General features: G+C 39.4%; 1 protein-coding gene across 1 annotated transcript in view; it reads left to right on the forward strand.

The window, feature by feature from the left end:
• Positions 1-19,747, forward strand: part of LOC140230995 (transmembrane protein 26-like) — a 38,748-nt gene extending 19,001 nt beyond the window's left edge. Inside the window, exons 2-3 of the mRNA XM_072311145.1 lie at positions 4,054-4,237; positions 18,653-19,747. Coding sequence (XP_072167246.1) covers positions 4,054-4,237; positions 18,653-19,747 — 1,279 coding nt within the window. The remainder of the gene's footprint in view (positions 1-4,053; positions 4,238-18,652) is intronic.
• The last annotated feature ends 2,255 nt before the right edge of the window (positions 19,748-22,002 follow it).

The raw sequence follows: 22,002 nt of genomic DNA on the forward strand, positions 1-22,002 counted from the left end.
ACCCTAATCCCATGGTTTTCTCGGGTCCCGATCATAGAGCATGACATCATTGGACGCCACAAAAAAGATATCATACGTGACGTGGATACGGTATGCCAGAACAAACTGCGTGGTTGTCACTATCACATGGTGGTAAGATCGCATTCTGTGGTTTATATTATACATCATGAGTGGGCGTTCGCCTGTCAGAATCTAAGAGATCTTGCTGATCAAGTGTAAAGCCGAAATGAGAATCCCCGTTTAATAGTTTCTGATCATTTTGATAACTTCGTTTAGCGTTTGATTTAATGAGACTCAGGAGAACATAAATTAGTAAAAAGGATGATATTGCGGACTACCCTGTGCACATACGTTACGGCCTTCCCAAATATGGCAAAGAAAAAAAAATCAAAACATTAATCCATCTATGAATTTCTCGTAGATTATGATTGCGCTAACCACACACTCCTAACGAGACACATGGTGTGAGCATACAATTGCATCAATGAGAAAAAAGCTAAGCCATGCTTAGATCAAATACAAACATTATGACATTCCGAAATCGGAATGGAATGGACGAGGTTTTCTCCAACCATTTTCATGATACTTAGTGGATAGATAAGGATGCAACGGGAGCGGAACCGGTCTATCAGTTCGGGGAGCTATTTTGGGGAGGGGCACGTGAGTGGGTTTCCACATAGCAACGGGGGAAAGCATCGAGTATGTTTCTCCGTTGTCTAGTTAGGCTCAGGAAATGTGTCTTTGATCAAACACAGACATGCCAATCAACGCGCCGTTTCCACCCTTCTAGAATTCGTCAGGACTTCACCTGGATGAGCTGTAACTCTAGTAATCTGCTTCTTTTCAACTGTCAGGAAGGAGCAGAGAAGATCCAGCCAGCGTCACCTGTTTCTTTAACCCTCATTGATCCTCAATAACGAGTTATGCTTCCAATAACGCCTATGTATGCTACAGTATGAGATAAAATGTTCTTATAACCCAACTCCTCGAACTTCCGAAGGACAATATTTGCGCGGTAATTTTCTCAGCCATTTAATTCCCCGGTTGCTGATCTAAAGGTAACACAAGTAGCGTTACTGGTAACAGACCCAAACGGGCGATTCCGCACTTGGGGTAGGTCAAATCTGTTTTCTAACACCCCCGGTTCCGAGTTCATGCACCTTCGCAGATATCATCTATCTTTCACGGGTGATAATGATCCAATTTTCGTGGGGAAAGGGAAGGCCCCATGATACGGCTTCGCTTAGGGGATCGGTGAGCCGCGGGGAACAGGATTTGTTCCCAGCCTCTGAAATTGTCAATGAGAGTTTAATAGGCGTCACCGAGGAAAGCGGTAGCAGTTCAACTTTTGATGTGGAAACACAGATTTAGAAGGGTCTCCGATGATCGGATCAGAATAAGAAATGGGACCTTCGAAAGTTCTTTCGGGGCCGACGCGACAGTCATCACTCACCGTCGAGCGGGTTTGAAGTGAAAGCGGATAAGATCCAAACTGTTCTTTTTGTTTTCTTTTCTTTTGCTTCTTTTCGTGTTTTTTTTTCATATGCCTAATGGAAAAAGGAAGCATTATCATGTCAAACTGTCACCTATGCTCGGCTAGAGGGTGGTGATGGGTCGGTGATATATTTACACTGCTCGATTTGTTGAACATTCTCACAAAAATGTCTCCATCGTGCTGTGGTATAGATGGTCTTGCACATGCATCAACTCATGGTTATATACTTTATGTTTCTTCAATTGCTATGGCAATTAAACCCTGGTGTTTAGAGCCCATTCTCTCAAAAGTTGATAGACTAAAAACCAATGCGTTAATTCTATGCTAGCAAAGCGCACCTGATTTAGCTGCTGTAACAAGACAGCAGGAGCCCCCGACGGCTGAAACTTAAAATATACTCGCGATTTGGACGTCAAGAGACTCTTTCCCAGGTCTGCTATACTGCCGGTGAAGACGTTGGCATGGAGCTTAAATGGCTGCTGATGATGTTTGCATGCACACGAAGCACAGACGTACGGCACCTCAATTGATGTCGCACCATCACGCATCGAAAGGAACGATAAGGTATCTGGATAGCCCACTTTGAGTCCGCGGAGTCCCCAGGCACCCGCTGTTCCACGCACATCTGCCGGCCAAGTGCCCTCAGAGTATTCAGTCATGTTATCCTTCGGATGCGAGCGTGATGATGTATTTACACAAGGGCAGATGCGCGATTATGTGAAATGTCTTGCGCTCATAGAGACCATCAGAATGAAATATCATGTGGTGTTCCATACGTCACGGCAAGTCGCGAAACACGCAACAACAGTGTAATAGTACACCGGACCTTTCACAATAACAACAGAGAACACGCCGAGACGGGAAGAAACAAACAGACGCTATAAAAAGAGTACCCTACAGAAATAGAAGCTAGCAATATAAAAGTTTAGAGATGAATAATCTACGGTGTCTTCAATAATTGAAAGAATAATAGGAGTCGTTTTCAGTGGCAGTAATATCTAGGACGGTAGATACCATCATTTTTAGGACACACTAATTTGAAAGATAAACTGTACTTGAACAACATCGATACTACGCACTGACAGGGTGCTCTTAGAAGGGGTTCCCGATGCCTATCGACGCTAAGCCATGGCACTACTACGCGGACAAAGTTTACTTGTGGGCGCCTCGCATGTTGCCAGTTGACTATTAAAAGCTTTTGGCTCTAACTCAATGATATTTTGTAGAGCCCAAATATTCTTTTGATCACCATTTTTTTGTTTCAAATCTCTCAGTAGCGATCAGTGATCACCCACTATTTTGCTATTAAGATAACAATACTCACATTAATGTGATAAATGTTATATTATAACGATAACGATAATATTAATCACAACTATTTATTCGAATATTGGTTATTGATATCGTTTGACGTTATCAAATCGATCTCATTTAAGGGAAAGCAGCATCAGTGCGATAAAAGGGTAAACTCATTAATGACATAAAATGTCATGTTTCTGACGCTAAGCCAATGAACATGATGAATAGACGAAACACAAGGCGTTACTGGCAAACTTCCAACAAAGATCCGTAGTTAAGCTACAAGGTTTCTTACAGACTGATATTATTGGTTTCACACCGTCTTAGACTGAGGGCAGGTTCAGTTTCCTTATTCCAAAGTTGGCGCCAACTCACTGGCCAGACAGTCTTTTGGTCATAAAAAAGCAACCAAACAAACGAGGTCGAGTTCAGGCTAAATATAAGTCCTAACCAAACAAATAAGGAAGTTATGAGATTAAGACGCGGATGTACTACCATTAAGGATTAATTTTGGCGCGTAACTTATTCCCCTCCTCTTCCAAGGTACGCATTTTCTTGATGAAAGAAAAAAAAAAAAGAAGGAGAATGAGAACACCACAATTTCGCTTCTCTTGCTCTTAAAATACAGTTCGATCTTATTAATTTCGAGGGGGAAAAGAAGCGCACTTGAGGTATCGTAGAGTATACTCTTTCGGACGCCGTAACTATTTCCAAATGTTTAGTACTTGTGCCCTTGTGATTTTTAGCCGAGGTGGATGAGATTATTCTTTTTAACACAAAATGTATCCGTATACACTGGTCTGCCTGTACAAAAGCTCATCTATTATAACTACATTGATAGAATCACAATAAAATGACGAAATTCGATAAAGGGAGGTTCTTGCACGTGCTTACAAATCATAAAAAAGATACACAAAAAGACAAATGTACATTACTTACAAACTTTCTTGAATAATGCTAGATACTAGTCTTATAAAGATATGACATATATTCATGTACGGTATATCATTCTCTCTCTCTCACTTTCTGTCTCTCTCCTTCTCTCAATTCTGCTCCAACAACTATAACACTCATCAGACAAATTGTCAGAAAAAGAGCCTCCACTTGATGACATACCAACGGATCTGGTTATCACTGATTTTCTTCTCACGTCGTATTAGCTGAATGGTCATTGATCTATTACTTTTTTTTTGTATTTGTAAAACTGGAACAATCCAAACACAGTGAAGCTGATATAATATTTCCTTCTTTCGTTCCAGGTTCTGCCCGAGCGTCCTGATCTATCTCATCTCCGTCATACCGTGCCTCTGGTTCCTGGAACTGGACCGCCTCCAGATAGAACTGGACTTCTGGGCCTTGCTCCGACCGTCGGCGCACTGTAGCAATTTTCCGAATTACATGGTGGACAACAAAAGCACACTGACCAACGACTCATCATCTGTGGCGGACACGATGCCGGTGAGTAAAGTTAATAAAAGTTCAACTTCTGAGTACACACACAGACACACATACACGCAGACACACAGACAGACAGATACACTCACACTTGCGCACACACTTGCACACACTCTTTTTTTTTAATGATATATAATCTTTACTTAAATCTCATTCTCTATATCAGGCTCATTTTCACAATGAAAGTAATATGAACAAAAATAAGCAGCTATATTCTCACTTGTGTTACTGAATCACACACATGCACACACACACACACACACACATAATCTGAACATATTGGTATGAATCTAAATGTGTAACTGGGGTGAAAACGTGGCCATTTATACCTGATTTCAGTGCACTTCACCTTAAAAATTGTAAAGTGAACCATATCGCAATCCACAAAAGATACAAAAGAAATCTCGGGACCCATCGTCTAAAAATTCAACTGCATGCTGCACCTGGCTCAGACTTTGAATATGTAGGGATGGCCATATTGATAGAATGATAGCCACTTTTATTACGTGTATGATATAACTACAATACTTTTGAATGAGAAATGCGAAAGGTGACTCGAGTGAAAGGTAAATCTAACTTCACAATTTTAAAATGTGACTTCTCCCAAGAAATATCTCATTCAGCTATTGGAATTCCAAGATTCCGATTGCACAGAGAATTGTGGCGACTATCCACTTGTGAACAGTGTCTTGAATGAAAACATGAACGACCATTCAAATGCCGGGTAGCGCGCATGCGTGATTGATACTACAGGAGAAATGGCCTCACATGCTTCACTCTGCCAATGTCACGGTATTTCGCGGCTTCAATCACCTGGCCGCCAGTGATGATTATTTTTGACGACATATCTGTCAATTAGTGACTGCACCTGTATGAATGTCAATCTTCTCACGCGTTCACGCTGTGACTGCGACTTAGGTGAACTTTGATGACATTTTTGTTGAGACCCGCGCGTATGTGAGGCAGGTCTTCTTGAGTTGGTAATTCAGACATAAAGGCTTCGAGAAGGAGAAGATCCATGCCGACACCGTAACGGGGACATCATGGACATCCCCCAGGTCTCACAGTAGCTCACCTTTCAATTCTTTCATCAGTGAAGCTCCGGAAGACTGAGAGGGGAAAAAAGGAGGGGCGTAGACGAGAAAATGTCGTCTTATAGACACTGTCTTGTCGAGTTCACACTCTTGCAGCAGTCCGGCGAGCCATCCGCATGGAAATCTGGCGCCTTCCGGGCCGGCGGGTCAGGCGAGTTCGCTTGATGCGCTCCCGTGGAAGTGAAAACAGGAGGCGAGACATTTTTTTCCCCTCTTTTCTTGGAGGATTCTTAAGCTGAAAAACAAGTGCCTAGATTTTCTTCCAGGGAGGGAACCAGTGAGATGAATGAAAGCTAATAAGCAGATACGGGAATGATTGTGAGGCAAGGAAGACATTAATGAGAAGCAAAATTAGGCAATCTTCCTAAGACGAGTGATTTTTCAATGGCACAAGGCTGATGCAGTCAACGGTCGATAACAACTATCGATCACCTTGTTTTATGATTTTATCGCCTTGTGTGTATCGATATCAAAGTTACTCATCGAAAAAGAAAAAAAAAATCAGAAACTGAACTAGAAGGAGAATTCATGTTGTTCCTGAAGTTGTTGCGTTTCTTATTTTCCAGTAGCTTTGCCACTCTACGTTTTGTCATAGATGAAAAATGTTAATGAGTGAAGTTTGTCGGTTCAAAATTACGAATATAATGTGGATAAGGCTCTCGAGTCTGAAAAATAGATGATCAATGTGTTCGACTGTTGTCCGGTGCATTTGCTCTTGGACGATATAATTACTTTTCTTAACCCAGGAGTATGATATGGGTAGCAGGTGACGCGGAAGGGGGGGGGGGTGATAATGACAGGGCCCTGTGGTACGATTGTGCTGAACTGAATTAGGCTTACCTGGGCACAGAAAAAATCATTCTAAATAATTACTATCGTAATTGTTATTTTCATCGTTGTTATTTTTTATCATTTTCAGTTTTCTTGTCATTGACATTCTCATCGCGATGATTGTTATCAATATACTTTTTTATACTATATAAGCCTATTTACATTACAGTTGTCATTACTTTTATTGTCATTTACATTACATGTATATTAAATCGAAAAACACAACGAATGTTGATTGTCAATTCCTGCTTTTGGTTTGTGTAAAGCCGAGTTCACTTTATCCTTGCTGTTAATCGCAAACCATTTCCGATTTTCCAGTAACAGCTGGTCCCCTAACCACTGCTCAGGGGGTTTACAAACTATCCAAACTGCAGAAAACTGACATTTGGCTGTAATAAAATCGGTAAAACAGGTACGGTAAGCTCGCTTGTGATCACTGGAAACAAGGAAATTTCGTCACCACAAAGCGACCTCAGGCATCGTTTCTCTCAACGCGTAATATTCACGGACGCGCTGCGCCTCCACTGCTTCCTCGAATGGCCCCAGAGTTGTGCTGAAATGTTCAGCCAGTAATATTGGTGTATGGTGTTTAGTTATATCTTGAGTTGTTTGTTTCTTTTTCTTTTATTTAAAAAAAAAAGCGGAGAGTTTCAGGATATTGGATTGGTGTTGGGCGCCAAAGTTCCGTGTCAGTGACACACTGACTTCTCAATGACATGTCATGGCTGGGAAATATGCCAGGTTCATTCCTATTGACCTATCTCAACCTTCTTTACTTGTGGGGGCACTGTGGCATAGTGTTAAGCCTCTTGACTTTCGATTTTTTTTTTTCGAGGTCCCGAGTTCGAATCCCGCCAAGTGCCTACCTCCTTGGACAAGATTTTTTTATATACCATGCTCCCGGCCCAGGTGTATATATTGGTACCCGGCAACGCTTGGGTAATAATGATTGCAGGGCCCGCCTGGTAGAGCATCTCATTATACATCAGTGCCGCAGAATGCTGAGAATCAGCTGGACAGAGAGAAAGACCAACAGCTATGTGACACACAGATTGTTGACAAATAGAATCTGATGATATTTGGGATGTTTTCCTGAGGGAGCGGCACAGGGGCCGGCAAAGAATGAGGGTGATGGGTGGTGTGGCAGCGACTGGAGTGAGGCTCTCCACTGCTGTCCAAGCCACAAAAGACAGGGAGCTACGGAAAGACATTGTGCGTCTAGCCGCGATCGCTCAGCTCCAGTGAGCCTTCCCGCATCGCGGCGACTGGTAGAGCAGTGGCAGCACTGAAGAGGCTACCCTGGGTAAAGATGACCAAGATGTTATATCATGTCGCGGTTCTGAAAGCGCTCTATAACACAGTACTAGCCTGATCACTGGACCCAAACCAGTACCCAGAATACTCCCCTCACTCTTCTATACATGGGGAATTTTTCGAGAACATTCATGCTGTCCTGTATCTATAATAGAAACTTAATTGGCTGTCATCTTCTTGCAGGTTATCCATTTATACACCTGAGTATTGATACATACATTAAGTACCTTGTTCAAGAACAAGGGTGCTGCATACGACTCGAATTCAGGATCTTGTTATTGAGATTGCAGTACAAGAATCTGCTAGACCATAACATTATACACAACATTGCTTCGATATCATCAACCTTGTCTGGGCCCCACGAAAACCACCAAAATCGAAAAGAAGTAACAGTCAAAGAAATATTTACGAAGATGGCACTATCTCAGTTGCCACCTGGCTTAGTGTCTTAATTCACCAAGGATTCGTCAAAAGAACCGCCACACGATCGTCAAACACAGACATTTCTTGATAGTGAATATCAATTGCTCTTATCGTGTCTTCATCATCAAACTTTCGGAGTACGACTCTTTGATTTACCTAAAGGCAACCTCCTTCAAGTATCAGTCCATGGTTTGGCGGAGGGGGCGTCTTGAGTGGACTGCACCTGTGGGGCGCGTCTGGGCGGTTCTGCTCTAGACTCGTGCCCCAGACCACAGACATTTATTTCCTCTTCCCAGGCAACCGAAAGCAGGATGGATATCGCTAAAGGGTGATAATGATTGGGAGCCATATAAAATGTCTAGGCGGAGGCGGCGCTTGCACCTGCTATTTCGCCATTTCGAGTTTAAATAGGCCAGAGTTCAGCCTACAATTTTATTACCTAAAGATCTTATTTCAAAAGTAAAAAAGTAGCAGTGTTCATTTACGAAGTACGGGAGAGAGTCTCTGATAGAAGGTAGCTCATTATCACAAAAACTTGACAACGCATATGAGATAATATCCCTGTAATTCAGTTTAATGGTCGTAAAATAAAACTTAGGTGAGACTTTATAATATGTTACAATATAAAGAGGTGACTAAAATATTCCTTCACAAAGCAGTAAATTAATAAAGAGAGTGTTCCCAGGCCTTGAGACATTTCGTTCTTAACTTTACGTTAAGTCTTTATGTCAATTGCAATCGGCTGATTAATCAGCCGATTAATAAAATAAAATAGCAAGGGTCATTCTAAAGTAGGACATGCAATAGATTCAGTTCATCAGCCCAGTTGAATAAAATTTTAGGGTTACAGGATGAAACGGTCTTTTGCGAGCTCTTCTATACTTCCAAGCAGTGCCTGCTGTCTCACCCATTGATAGCTAGTAGCACATTGGAGTACGATGAACAAATAGCAAATTTTTCTGACAAGCATCGATGAAAAAAGCCCCCCCCCCCAAAAAAAAAAAAAAAAAAAAAAGAAGGCAAAATAAAACACCAAAACCAAATCCAAGATTTTCATCTGAGAATCTTCCAGGGCCAAATGAACATAAATAGAGACACAGCATTCATCATCAGAGTATCCATTTTCACCACTCTCTCAAACCTTAAAGGAATTATAACTTCTGCTAAGACCACAATCTCCATACACCAAGCAAACAAACAACAAAAAGCACTAGGGTAAAAGTCATGTAGTTATTTTTCTTTTGTCTTTTGATCAAACAGAACCTTTGGAAAATTGAGCAGTGTGTGAGATTCTTATCAAAACCACTTGAAGAGCAGCACGCTATGGAACCATAAATCTTGTCAAGAAGAAACAACCTATATATCTACATTTGTGGAGAACGATTAAATTTCATAACGAAGGTATGAGCGCGCAAGATCTGCCGTTGGATGCGAGATATTTGAAGTGAAAATTGAAGCAAGTCCAGTTTCTCAACCGTAATGTTCATGTCACCATTTATCTGCATGAGGTTAATATGCTTTGAGTTCAAGGTGTTAAACAGGATTCCTTCCATTTGCCACATTTCCGTGTCAAGTTTATACACTTCATCTTGGTGTTTGACAGGCGAAATTGAGAAATTCCTGCTAAAGACTTCTTGGACATAAATATTATCTTCCTGGGTTTTTGACATTACCCCTCTGCCACATTGTAAAGGACTTGGTAAACCCTTCGTATTGGTGTTTGGTACGCACTTGTGAAAAGGTATGTCACTGACACTTGTAACAGGTGTTTCACACCCCAGCTTCGTCACGTTCTGGTGTTAATGATTTCACGAACACTGTGTTTTGGTGTACGACGTGCACTTGTCGTCGTGTTTCGTGTCAAAGAGCGCATTAAGACTTCTTCATGGTCTATGACATACACTCTTCGCCTCGTTTCTGTGTCAATGATTCCATGGACACCCATCAACCGGCTCCGAGCTCTTCTCGCTGTACGCCTCTGCGTTGTTACAATTGCGTGCGCGGCGCACGGCTCGGAGTTTGTTTTGTGCCTCACTTCCGATTGGAGATGATATCTGGAAATTGAACTCCCTCTTAAGAGAGGGATTACTAATCGCGTCACGTCAAGCCACAAACAATCGGGAAGAAGAAAAGTGAACGAGTGGAACTAGGCCACGAGTGGACGGGTTAGAACCAGGGAAAATAGACCGTGGGCTTGATTCTTTTTTAAAGGGTAGACCTAAATGTTAAGTCAAGAAAGACCGATACTGGAGCACGATGCTACAAGCTGTAGCTCCTACTTCGCTTTTTTCACTCCTGTTTTTCAGTTTTATTATTCTGCTGTTGTCTTTTCGTTTCTCCCACGGAGGGTTCAATGAGTCATAGGTTGATTTCTTGTTTCGTTTTACTTTGTTTTACTTACACTGAGCGCAAGGCATCAAGCCTCCAAGATTGTGGATGCTCCTCCGCCCATTATGTCAAGTGAGCAGGATATGGCTTAACTTTTGGGTGAATCAAGAAGCGATGAATATAGTGAGAAAGTCCAGTCTATGGTCGCAGGGGTCATCGAGTGCTGCTCCTGTAAGCGAATAGCTTAGACATCGCTTTTTATACCTCGCATGACACTTTACCTAAAAGCAATCCTTTGTTTCAAAAACAAAAGAAAATACTTAAACACTATATTCCTATTTCACATCAAGGTGTGTGCGTGCCGACAGATATTTATGTGTTTATCTATAAAGATAAAAAAGGTGTAAACATTGAGGGTAGGAGAGAAAGAAAAAAAAGAAAGACAACAACCGGTCATTACCATGCACTGGCGGCTTGTTAACGTAAGTGGAATTTTAAAACGGCAGTCTTTAGGGGATTAGCATTAACTCATTCTGCCCAAGACACTGTCTGAGACATAGCAACCAAAACTTTTGTGAATGCTCACACAGGTTGGTTTATTCATGACTGGGTTGCAAAAGTGTATATCATACATGTATGTGCATGTGTGTGTATGGATATGGATGTGTGATTATACATTATATGTCTATACATACATGTATGCATAATATATACATGTTTATGGCATTATATGGTAGTTTTGTTTGAAGTATTTTCAGGGTTCCCTCGACCCGAGATACATGACAGACACGAATACGTTGGTACGAGGCATACGCGGGCTACAGGGGTGTACTAGTATTTGAAAGCAGTGTGTACATGCTAATTTTAATTGTTTCACGCAGAGGTGCCACCATTTCGTGGCATCTCGGTTTGCAAACATTTTTTCTAAGTACTCTGGGGGTAGGTGTTCCCATGGAGCTTCTTTTGGGGTTTTGGGTTTATTTTATCTTTAATTGTTGTTGAGGGGTCGCTTGAGACTCTTCGGGTAAGCAACCGAGTTTTGGTTAGCACGCCCTCTCCCGTGTGTGTTTTGCTATTTGTCTTTTGTAGTCTATTGTGTGTAATTCATTTGAAAACTACTTCCACAGGTTGTCCTTTTGCACGTTTTCTGAAAGTATATTTACCTAATGCAGGATAATGTAACATTTATTTCGATGAATTGTCGTGGCCTAGCGAATAGCCAAAAAAGGCAAGATGTTTTGTCTTATCTGAAGTCAAAAAAGTATGATGTTTGTTGTATTCAAGACACTCATTTTATACCGAGCACTGAGGCAGAAATCCGTAAGGAATGGAAAGGTGAATGTTTTCTTTCATGTAATACCTCAAATTCAAGAGGTGTCGCCATATTATTTAAAGACACAATCCCAGTAAAAGTTAATAGAGTTATGATAGATAAAACAGGAAACTTTGTGATATTAGATTTGAAATTATATGAATATAATCTGACATTTATATCTTTATATGGTCCGAATACTGATAAACCTGATTTTTTTGTTGACCTTCAAAAGATTATATTAGAATTCGAAAACCCACATACTATCCTTTGTGGTGATTGGAACTTAGTTCAGGATACAACCCTCGATACATATAATTATGTACATGTAAATAACCCTAGGGCCAAAAAACAATTAGACACAATGAAAAATGATTTAAGTTTATGTGATACATGGAGAATATGTAATCCGGATGAAAGATGTTATACGTGGCGGCAACAAAATCCCTTTAAACAAAGTAGATTAGATTTCTTTTTGATATCCTCCGAATTGCTCTCTTTAGTTTGTAACACTGATATTTCTTCAGGTTACCGTACTGACCATGCTAAAGTTTCTCTTAGTTTAAATCTTAATGAGTTTAAACGGGGACCAGGGTTTTGGAAATTTAATAATATTTTATTGAAAGATGAAATATATGTTCAGAAAATTAAACAAATTATAAAAGATACAATTATATTTTATGCAAAGGGAAATGTCCAGTTTGATCACAGTGACAACGTAATTGGTGAATGTCAGCTAACTGTTAATGATCAGTTATTTTTTGAAATTTTAATGATGATAATACGTGGGGAAACTATTTCTTACGCTTCTTATATTAAAAAGCAAAATATTGATAGAGAAAAGGAATTGGAGAAAAATATAGAAAATTTAGAAGAAAAATTATTACTGTGTAATGATAAAAGCGAAATATTAGATGAAATAAATAAACAGAAAGAAGAATTTGAAATATTACGCTCAAAAGAAAATGAAAGAATCGCAATGAGAAGCAGGATTAAGTGGATGGAATTAGGAGAGAAGCCCTCAAAGTATTTCTTAACCTTGGAAAAACAGAATAATGTTAATAGACAAATTCGTCAGCTTTTTTGTAACAATGATATTATTATGAATCAATGCGATATACAGAAAGAAGTGTTTAAGTTTTATTCCAGTTTGTATGAAGAAAAAGAAACCATAGATGTAGATTTAGACTTATTATTGTCATCTTCTGACATACCAAAACTATCACAACAAATGTCGTTATCATTAGAAGGTCCCTTAAATGAAGAAGAGGTATACTCTGTGTTAAAAAATATGAAATGTAATAAATCTCCCGGATTAGACGGTTTTACCGTGGAGTTTTATCGTGTTTTTTGGAAGGAAATAAAATCTTTTTTGTTAAATTCCTTAAATTATGCTTATTTTTCAGGACAAATGTCGGGAGCACAAAAAATGGGAGTAATCACATTAATTCCAAAAGTAAATCAACCCCGACAGTTTCTAAAGAATTGGCGTCCAATTTCTTTATTGAATGTAATATATAAACTGGCATCTGGTTGTATAGCAAACAGATTTAAGAAATTTTTATCATATTTGATACATGGAAATCAAACCGGATTTTTGGAAGGTCGATACATTGGTGAAAATATTCGTTTACTGTATGATATACTTTTATATACAGAGTTACATGATATACCAGGTTTGTTACTTTTAATTGACTTCGAAAAGGCTTTTGATTCTGTGTCTCATAAGTTTCTTTTTAAAGTTTTAGATTTTTTTAACTTTGGCCAATCTATGAAAAAATGGGTTCAGTTGTTTTACAACAATGCTACTTCCAGTGTTTTAGTGAACGGTTATTTTACAGATAGATTCAAAATAGAACAGGGCTGTCGACAAGGAGATCCCTTGTCACCCTACCTTTTTCTGTTGGTCAGTGAAATTCTTGGAATTATGATTAGGCACACAAATTCTGTGGTTGGGTTGCAAATTAATGAAAAAAATTTTAAAGTATTACAATACGCAGATGATACACTTTTAACACTTAACGGATCAGATCAAGATCTAAAAGATGCTTTTGAGATTTTTGATACTTTTGCTAATATATCGAATTTAAGAATTAACCCCAGAAAGACTAAAATAATATGGATAGGAAAGAATCGGAATTGTAGAATTAAATTATTGGAAGATTGTAATTTTGACTGGATTTTTCAGGGTAGGTACTTTAGGTACCTGGGGATAGAATTTTCAGTTAAATTATATGAAATGGTTGAACAAAATTATTGTGAAAAAATGAAAGATATTACAAACACAATGACCTCCTGGTCTAAACGATCACTTACTGTTTTAGGAAGAATTACTGTAGTTAAATCATTATTGATGTCAAAATTAAATTATTTGTTGTTATCACTTCCTGAACCAAATTTTAAAACATTGACAGATATAAATCGTTGTTTTTATTCGTTTATATGGGAAAATAAACCCGATAAAATAAATAGAAATCAAATGTGCCAGCTATATTGTCATGGTGGTACTAAAATGATTGATATTTTCATGCATGCTAAATCTCTTAAAATATCCTGGATCAGAAGGTTTATTAGTGATCCGCAGACTGAAAATTATACGTTCCACATGTTCCGTTCTTTCTTGCCCCAACCAGTATCGTTTCATTTATTTATGGGGTCACTGTACTACAAAAAACTTGCCAATGTAATGTCTAATGATTTTTGGAAAGAGGTACTTCTGGCTTTTTCAGAATTTCTACAAATCAATACAAATGATAATTGGGCAAGCCAGCCTCTTTGGAATAATCCTTTGATTAAAATGAATAATAACACTGTATATTTTAAGTCTTGGTGTGAAAAAGGTGTACGATTTATAAATGACTTGTTAGATAATGATGGAAAATTTCTTTCATATTTTGAATTTCAGAGGAAGTTTGATATACAAACTAACTTTCTTCAGCACGGTGGACTGTGTAATTCTATCCAATCATTTGCAAAAAACCGCATGTCGAAAATAGCAGACCCTTTTATTCCTCATGGTTTAAATGTAATACTGAAACATAAGAAAGGTTGTTCTGATATTTATCAAACGTTGTTAAGACACACGTCAAAACATTGTAACAGTTTTGTTAAGTGGAGTAGCATGTTGGATCTTGATGATGAAACATGGTCTTTATACTGTTTAATTCCTTTTGAATCAACTATTGATATTAATATGAGGTGGTTTCAATTTAAGATTCTCAATAGAATATTATATATGAAAGATGCTCTTTTAAAATTTGGTTTTGTAACAGATAAAAAGTGTACGTTTTGTAATGACAGTGAGGAAACCATAATGCATATATTCTGTTCATGTCCTTATTCAAATAATATATGGAATAAGTTTGAGCGATGGTTACTTTTGAAGATAGATAAACAAATTGTATTTACAAACCAACACAAGTTATTCGGATTTTATGGTCTCAACAACAGTGCATTAAACTGTATGATGATTGTTATAAGAAGAGAAATTTTTTCAGCGAAATTAAAAAAGACCGTTCCGTCATTCGAACATATAATATCTGAGATAAAATGTTATTTTGAGATGGAAAAATGTATAAGTCAAATGAATAGTAGAGAAAAAACTTTTGTGAAAAAATGGGCTTTATTTATTAAGTGCTTTTGAATATTAAAATTGCATGATATTCATAGTGTTTTCAGGGTTATTTCTGCCAATAAAATAAAAAAAATGATATATGTTATATGTACAAGTGCAGTAGGCCACTCTTTGTCGATGTTTTGTATTTAAAAAATTATTTGTAAATGTGACTTTCTGAATATGTGTATGAATAAAACACCCTGTGGAAGGGAAAAAAAAAAAAAAAACAAAAAAAAAAAAACTTAATTTACGTCATCACTTAAAGAATTGCTATCCAGTTACCATAGATGAACAAGGGGCTCGCAGAGGCACAGACTTAACAAGGATATGGAAGAGTAGTAAGATCTAAATGAATTGTAGACATTTGTGTGTGTGTGTGTGTGTGTGTGTTAATTTCATGGAAACACTGTTCATAACAACAATTTATACAACAACAACATCAACAGGATAAATCGGTGTCTGTGAACTCACTATCGCTCTGTCTAAATTTGGATGTCCATAAGAGTCCTCCAAATTATATTTGTCTCGAATCCACGAGCAGACATCCAATCAATCCCGCACCTTGTGCCACCTGGCCTCTTCCCGTAGAGGAACTGTCCTCTCAGCTTACCATAGACAAAGGAAGGGCTCTGGACGGGTGCAGACGACAAACTCATGCAGGTACAGGAAAATTTGGCGCCATCGACTGACCATAGGAAAGGCTCCAGTCGCCTGTTTCACTTCTGAACTAGTAAAGTATAAAGGCAATGAAAAGAGAATAATGCCTTTATCCGTCCCACCCGCTCCTCCGGGTCTACGTATCTTGATGCGGAGACAGGTTTTAGGTTACAAGGGTTAATGAAGAAAAAGAAACATCGTGTCACTTCTTACAGGAGTAAGGAAGGGTAGCTGTGTCCTTGTTGCCTGAAACCTGACAGAATGTTATCGACTTTATTGAAGAGTGTTGCGATGAATTCTAAAGAAACGTTTCGGTCAATTCTTGCAGACTCATAACAAAATAGAGGTCTGACAGTCGTATAGCTCAGATCTTCTTCTTATAGGCTCGGGAACAAGGGCAAAGACAGGGAATTTTAAGTGGACATTCTCCTGACTTTATATCCCGCATTCCTTAGCTGAGGAAGAAGATGGGGAGGGGTAGGTAAGCAGGTGGTTGTGAGTGTATTCCTGCATACAGATTATGCGATGGTGCACTTTAAAAGTCATTCAGGACTCATCATAACTGTAACCAGAACATGATTTTTTTTTTAATTATCCTCGATTTTTAAGCCATGACAACTCTACTCAGAGAAGTTCGATCGGTTCCTCGATAGGCTTAGGAAGCTCTAGAAAATAAAATGGAGCAAATTATTGGTATCATTCCTCATGAATTTGAATCCTTTAAATGTGGGATGCAATTAAGTCGCCAATTGTCACTCGCGGATGATGGTTTCATTCTAGAAAACATGTTCTTTTCCATCACCAAATGTCAAACTCTTTACAGGGTATACCCGATAGTCTATACGGTTTCGACATACTGTGCCGATTTCACCCACGGATCCTGGAATGCGATGTCAGTTGTGGCGGAACAAAAACTTGACAATCAAAAAGAAAAAAAAAGAGAGAAAGGTGGGAGAGATTAAATTAGAATTAGCTCAGAACCACAAATTTTGCATGGCCGACGTCCAATGAGATTTAGTTAACAGTCACGTCTTACGGCTCTGTTCTCCGTAGAGAAATTTAATTTCCAGTGATGACCAGCGACTCCCAATTTCGTAATGACTCAGAGAAAGTACAACGACTCTTTGAAAACACAGCTGGACAGGTAATCAGAGATGAGCTATGGAAGTGGACTTATAAGTGTATACCTTCATTTATTCGTTCCTCTTTATTTGCAGTGTATGTGAAAAGATCTCTGACACGAGCGGTTGAAGCTATTGCTATCTTCCTCGTTGCGTGTGGCATTTCTCCATAAAAATCCTCTCGCGGTCAAATCATAATTATTCGTCATCTCAATATCAGCCCAAAGAACTGCTACGTGCAATTGACAAACAGTCCTGGTGAAGGGAGTAGCAACGCCGTAAATGTCTGCACGAAATCGTTATGAATCCTGGATGACTTCATCGATCAAAATTCTCGCTCCGGATTGTCGAAGCAAAAAATAGCTCCGTAAGCAGCTTCGGCTGTAACTCGAAAACACTTCCCTCCAAAATCTCTGCGTATATAACATTCTGCAAAACACGCAATAGGATGTCAGTCTACAGCCGGTAGCGAGAATCAAGAGAAATTGGGTTGACAGGGAAAACGATGTCGTGAATCACCGTGTATTACTTAAACTGACAGACGAAGCGATCATTATCATGTTGCAATTTTACCGATTTTTTTTTATTTACAGGCGAGTTATGTACAAATTTAATAACTACAAGCGTGAACATATTTTACACCAGGAAACAAACTGGCTCATAGATGTGAATTACATTGTTTTAGGAACAGTATTTCTGTATCTTAGGAGATAAGAGTTTCTTTCTTTTTTCTATGGATTCAACTGGCAATCTAAGGTGATAGAACGATTAAACACAACAATATCGTTTATTGAAAAATCAGACTGCGTCATCCATCAACTTGTTTTTATCGAATGCATTATACGGTGCAAAACAATATTCTCGAGACACTTTCTCTCATGGAATAACTCTACGAATAACAGACCTCGTAAATCGAATGAATATAAAATGCTAATGCATGTACTTAGTAAATGACATGTTGATCAAACACATTGTGGTATACCACCTTGCTTACGATCGTTTGCATCAATAACAAAATTGACTTTCAAGATGAAGTGAGATGTAAAATATCGCCACGAAATTATCCAAGGCCTGTTTCTGGACAAGAATATCAATGGTGACAGGAAATGAAAGGGGACATTAATGGAAAGCCTGGATGGATGTACAGTTTTATTATTATTATTATTATCATCATGTCTGCAAACAAAATGTAGTCATAATGGTCAAAACATTTTTTTTTAATCAAAATGGCAAATTACTGGGAAATAATTCTGAGGATCTATATGCTTTCTTGAGCTGTTCGGAAAGCAAGAATATATAACCTCATACCCAAACCAGATTGCGCTGTAATTCTTCACCTTGCATTTTTGTTTTTGCTTTTGTTTTTGTTTTCGTTTTTATGCTGCTTTATGTTTCACTTATATCCTTTTTATTTAGGATCTGACCATGTACAGTTATTACAGATGTTCCTATGCTGTAGATATCAAATGAGATAGCATGCTATAACAGCATAAGATAACAACGCCGCAGAACATTATTATTATCATCATTTATGTGTTATGGAATCAAACTGACAACTATGTGTCTATTGAAAAGCATATGTAATTTAAAAGAAAAAGCCGTGAACACTATGTGACGTCAAACAACATGGATTACTGTGCATGTAAGTAAGCTTGTTTTGTTGCGTCATCTAACGGTGATTTTCCATTTCATTCTGACCTGTTACAGGTGTTTGATGAGGGACACGCCCCATCTCTGGTTGCCATGACGAACGAAGCTTGGCTGATGGTCGTGCACCAGTCCCTCCTACTACTCTTGGTTCTCGAGCGGTTCCTCCTCCCTAAGCTTGGCTCCACCGAGGTATCCCGAGAGCACCTCACCCTGGCCATGTTGGTTTACGTGGCCTCGGCTGCAGACATCTTGGAATTCATCTCGGAAGGTATGAAAGCCGAGATGTTGTCATGTGACCGGGTGCTGCTCCTCATCATCATGATCATCTGGTCCTGGAGTCTCCTGCAATACACCCTAGGACCCTGCAGCTCTAATGTGTGGGGTTCCGCCGAAGACCTCAGCTGGGACGGCACGACGAGTTCCGGCCTCTTGTCGGCGTGCTCCTGGGAGGTAAAAGACGTCGCGGTCGCCATGTTCATGCAAGATGGTCCGTTCCTGGTGATGAGGCTCTACTTTATGATTCGCTTTCACATCTTCGACGAAACGACTTTTTTCTTTGCTGGGAAGAATTTTTTCGTGCTTGTGCTGCAGGTGTATCACTTGTGCTCCATCTTCGCTGAGCACCGTCGTCAGAATCTTCCCGGTTCGCGACGCGTCGTCTGCACATGGCCTAAGAGTGCCAGTGGATACTTTGGCGGGAAAACGCAGGATCTCGCTCTCTCCCGCGCTTCACTGACGTGGTGGCCACAAAATTCACTTCCGTCACCATCGAGACTGAGCGCGTATCATCGAAACGAAGCATTCCCGGATGTTGACCGCGTCTTGGGTACAGGCACGCTTGAACGTCAAATGGCGAGCACCGCTGAGCGGCGGTCACCTGCACCGCCCAACCAGACGTCTACCGCGCCGTTACCGCGAAGTCCAAAACGGAAAGGTCAGGTGACCGCGTCGACGTCGCTAACTACCGGCTCCCGACAAACGACAACGGGGTCGGCAGAACAGCACATGCTACCTCTAAACAGTGGTGTTATCTCAAGACCGCAGAGCAATGTTTTTCGGTACAGCTTCAACGGCGGTCATAGTCGAGGAGACTCATCCTCAGGCGCGTCGTTGCCGAGATTTCAGTTCGACAACGGAGCGTTTCTTTTTTGAGACTGCCGTGTAGTTTGCACAACACCAAAAACTCGTTATTCCACGGGGATGTTAATGCGATAAAATGGCACTCGTGGCAGCGAAGCTGCGATATACAGTGCAAAATAAATTATGTTTATATCAAATCGAATATTGATTATTTCATATTTTTATACTCTGTCACCTCATTGTTCAGAGGTGCCATACTGGTATCTAAGTGAGGACAGTTTAGTTTATGCTCAGTCTGCGTTATCTGCTCATTTGAAGAAGAACTGTCGCTAAATTTCATGGTGCTTGTATATAACAACGCAAACTATTAAGCGCACCTGATTTAAAAGTGCCGGATCACTTGAAGAAAAGCCAACTGAGACTCAAAATGACTACCGAATCGCTCGCTGATTGGACATAAAAACAATCAGATGCATCAGGAAAGTGAAACAATTAGCATTCCTACTTCCGTTGTACCACTATTGTGTATGTTTTGTCGCCTGCGCTAGTGATTTAGTACTGTATAAATATTCAATTGTCATGTGCAAAAGATAATATCCTCTTGGGCTTAAATTTAGGAGAAAAACTGTGACTATGGCCCAAAAATGCTGTAAGAGATCATTCATTATACTCTGCAATATGTAAGTTTTGTTAATGAGTTCACTTATAAATGTACATCGAGAAATAGTTTGGATTGACAATGTGACGAAAGCATGCATTATGTTATGCTTGAATTTTCAGTGAGTCAAAAGAGAATGACCATGAAAAGAGAAAGAGAAGAAAAGAAAGAGAGGAAGAAAGGGAGAGAGGAAGAGAGAGAGAGAGAGAGAGGGAGAGAAGGGATGGGGCACAAGGAAAGATAATTTTTTTTTTTAATCAAAGTTTCCTCTTTTTTTTTGACCCGTTTTTATCGGTAATGAAATTATTGCAGCTGTATAGAAGGCTTCCTGTACACCCACATTTAGTATCTAGATCGTGTGATTGTGTGACCCATGCTGTCGCAACATATGATAATAGGTAATACAGTGAGTCGATTTTTTAACCCCCTCTGTGCCAATCAGTTGAATGTACACAAATTTCACACAAATACTGTACCTGTGGACACGTAATTAATGTGGCAAGCAGAAGGTTAATGAAGGAAATAATAGACCGATTCAGGACCATCGAGAACTACAAGCATGCCTGATCAGACTACAGTTTCTTTCCGAAAAGTAAAAATCTTGCACGAGGCTTGGCAAATATAAATTGCTCAAGCATGTTGCTGGATTGCAACGAAAACATGTCGAAATGTGTTCTTGGTCCTATGTGGAGTACCGTTGGATTTACCAGGCTTGTATAACATGGGACATTTTACTCATTGAAAAAAAAATGTTCCGATCTTTTTACCCTGAAGACAGATTTTCGAGCTATTAAAATCACCTTTCCCTATAACATACATATCAATACCTTGTGCAAGGAATTCAGCTTGCGCGCACTTGTATGTTGCAATGTCAGGAAAGTCTCGGATAAGCTTTCTGGTTGTTACGATGCACATGGTACATATATTTTGATGCTGGTAAACCACTGCATTGACTCGCTTGTTACTTGGTTCTCAGGAAGAAAAAAAAAGTGGAGGTGCAATTGGGAAGGGTAGCCCAAACTAGAGATCTCAGCCAAGATTAAGTTGTATAGCGTATCAAAGTCTGTGTCCTCTCGCTAACGTGAAAGGTGAAATACAGTTCACTTCACCTGCTATGTAGTATACATTCTCGTGATTATGAATTCAGATGCTTACTAGGATGTCACGTCTACTTCAATCAATCCAATCAGTTTGATCTTCCACTCACGGCATGGAACACCCTCGTCAGTTAAAGGTTGTTTCTTCTTTTTTTTTTTTTTTTTTCAGAATCTCTATTGGTAAAAGGACGTAAGAGTTACCTTTGACAATGTTACATGACGATGATAATGAAAAAAAAAATATGAAAACAATATAAGATGTAACAACAAGTTATGGCATGCCAAAAGGTCTCAATTCATCGTGACACCAAATTGCAACAGAAGACGGGTAGCATGTTTTCCTGGATATTGTCTGTGATGGAAATACACACGGATCAATTAATTACGACATTTATGTTATTATTGAAGGGCGTTCAGTGATATGTGTACTATAAAGAAAAATGAAAGGCTCGACTTGCAAGGGGTAGCAAGCTGTAAGAATTACTCGCTCTACTTTAGACACATGGCAATCTTTTTGTACATTATCGCTTTGTGCATCGCAGGAATTGAACACATCACAAAGACATGACTGT

Source organism: Diadema setosum, chromosome 1 (genome assembly GCF_964275005.1).
Source record: "Diadema setosum chromosome 1, eeDiaSeto1, whole genome shotgun sequence".
NCBI lineage: Eukaryota > Metazoa > Echinodermata > Echinoidea > Diadematoida > Diadematidae > Diadema > Diadema setosum.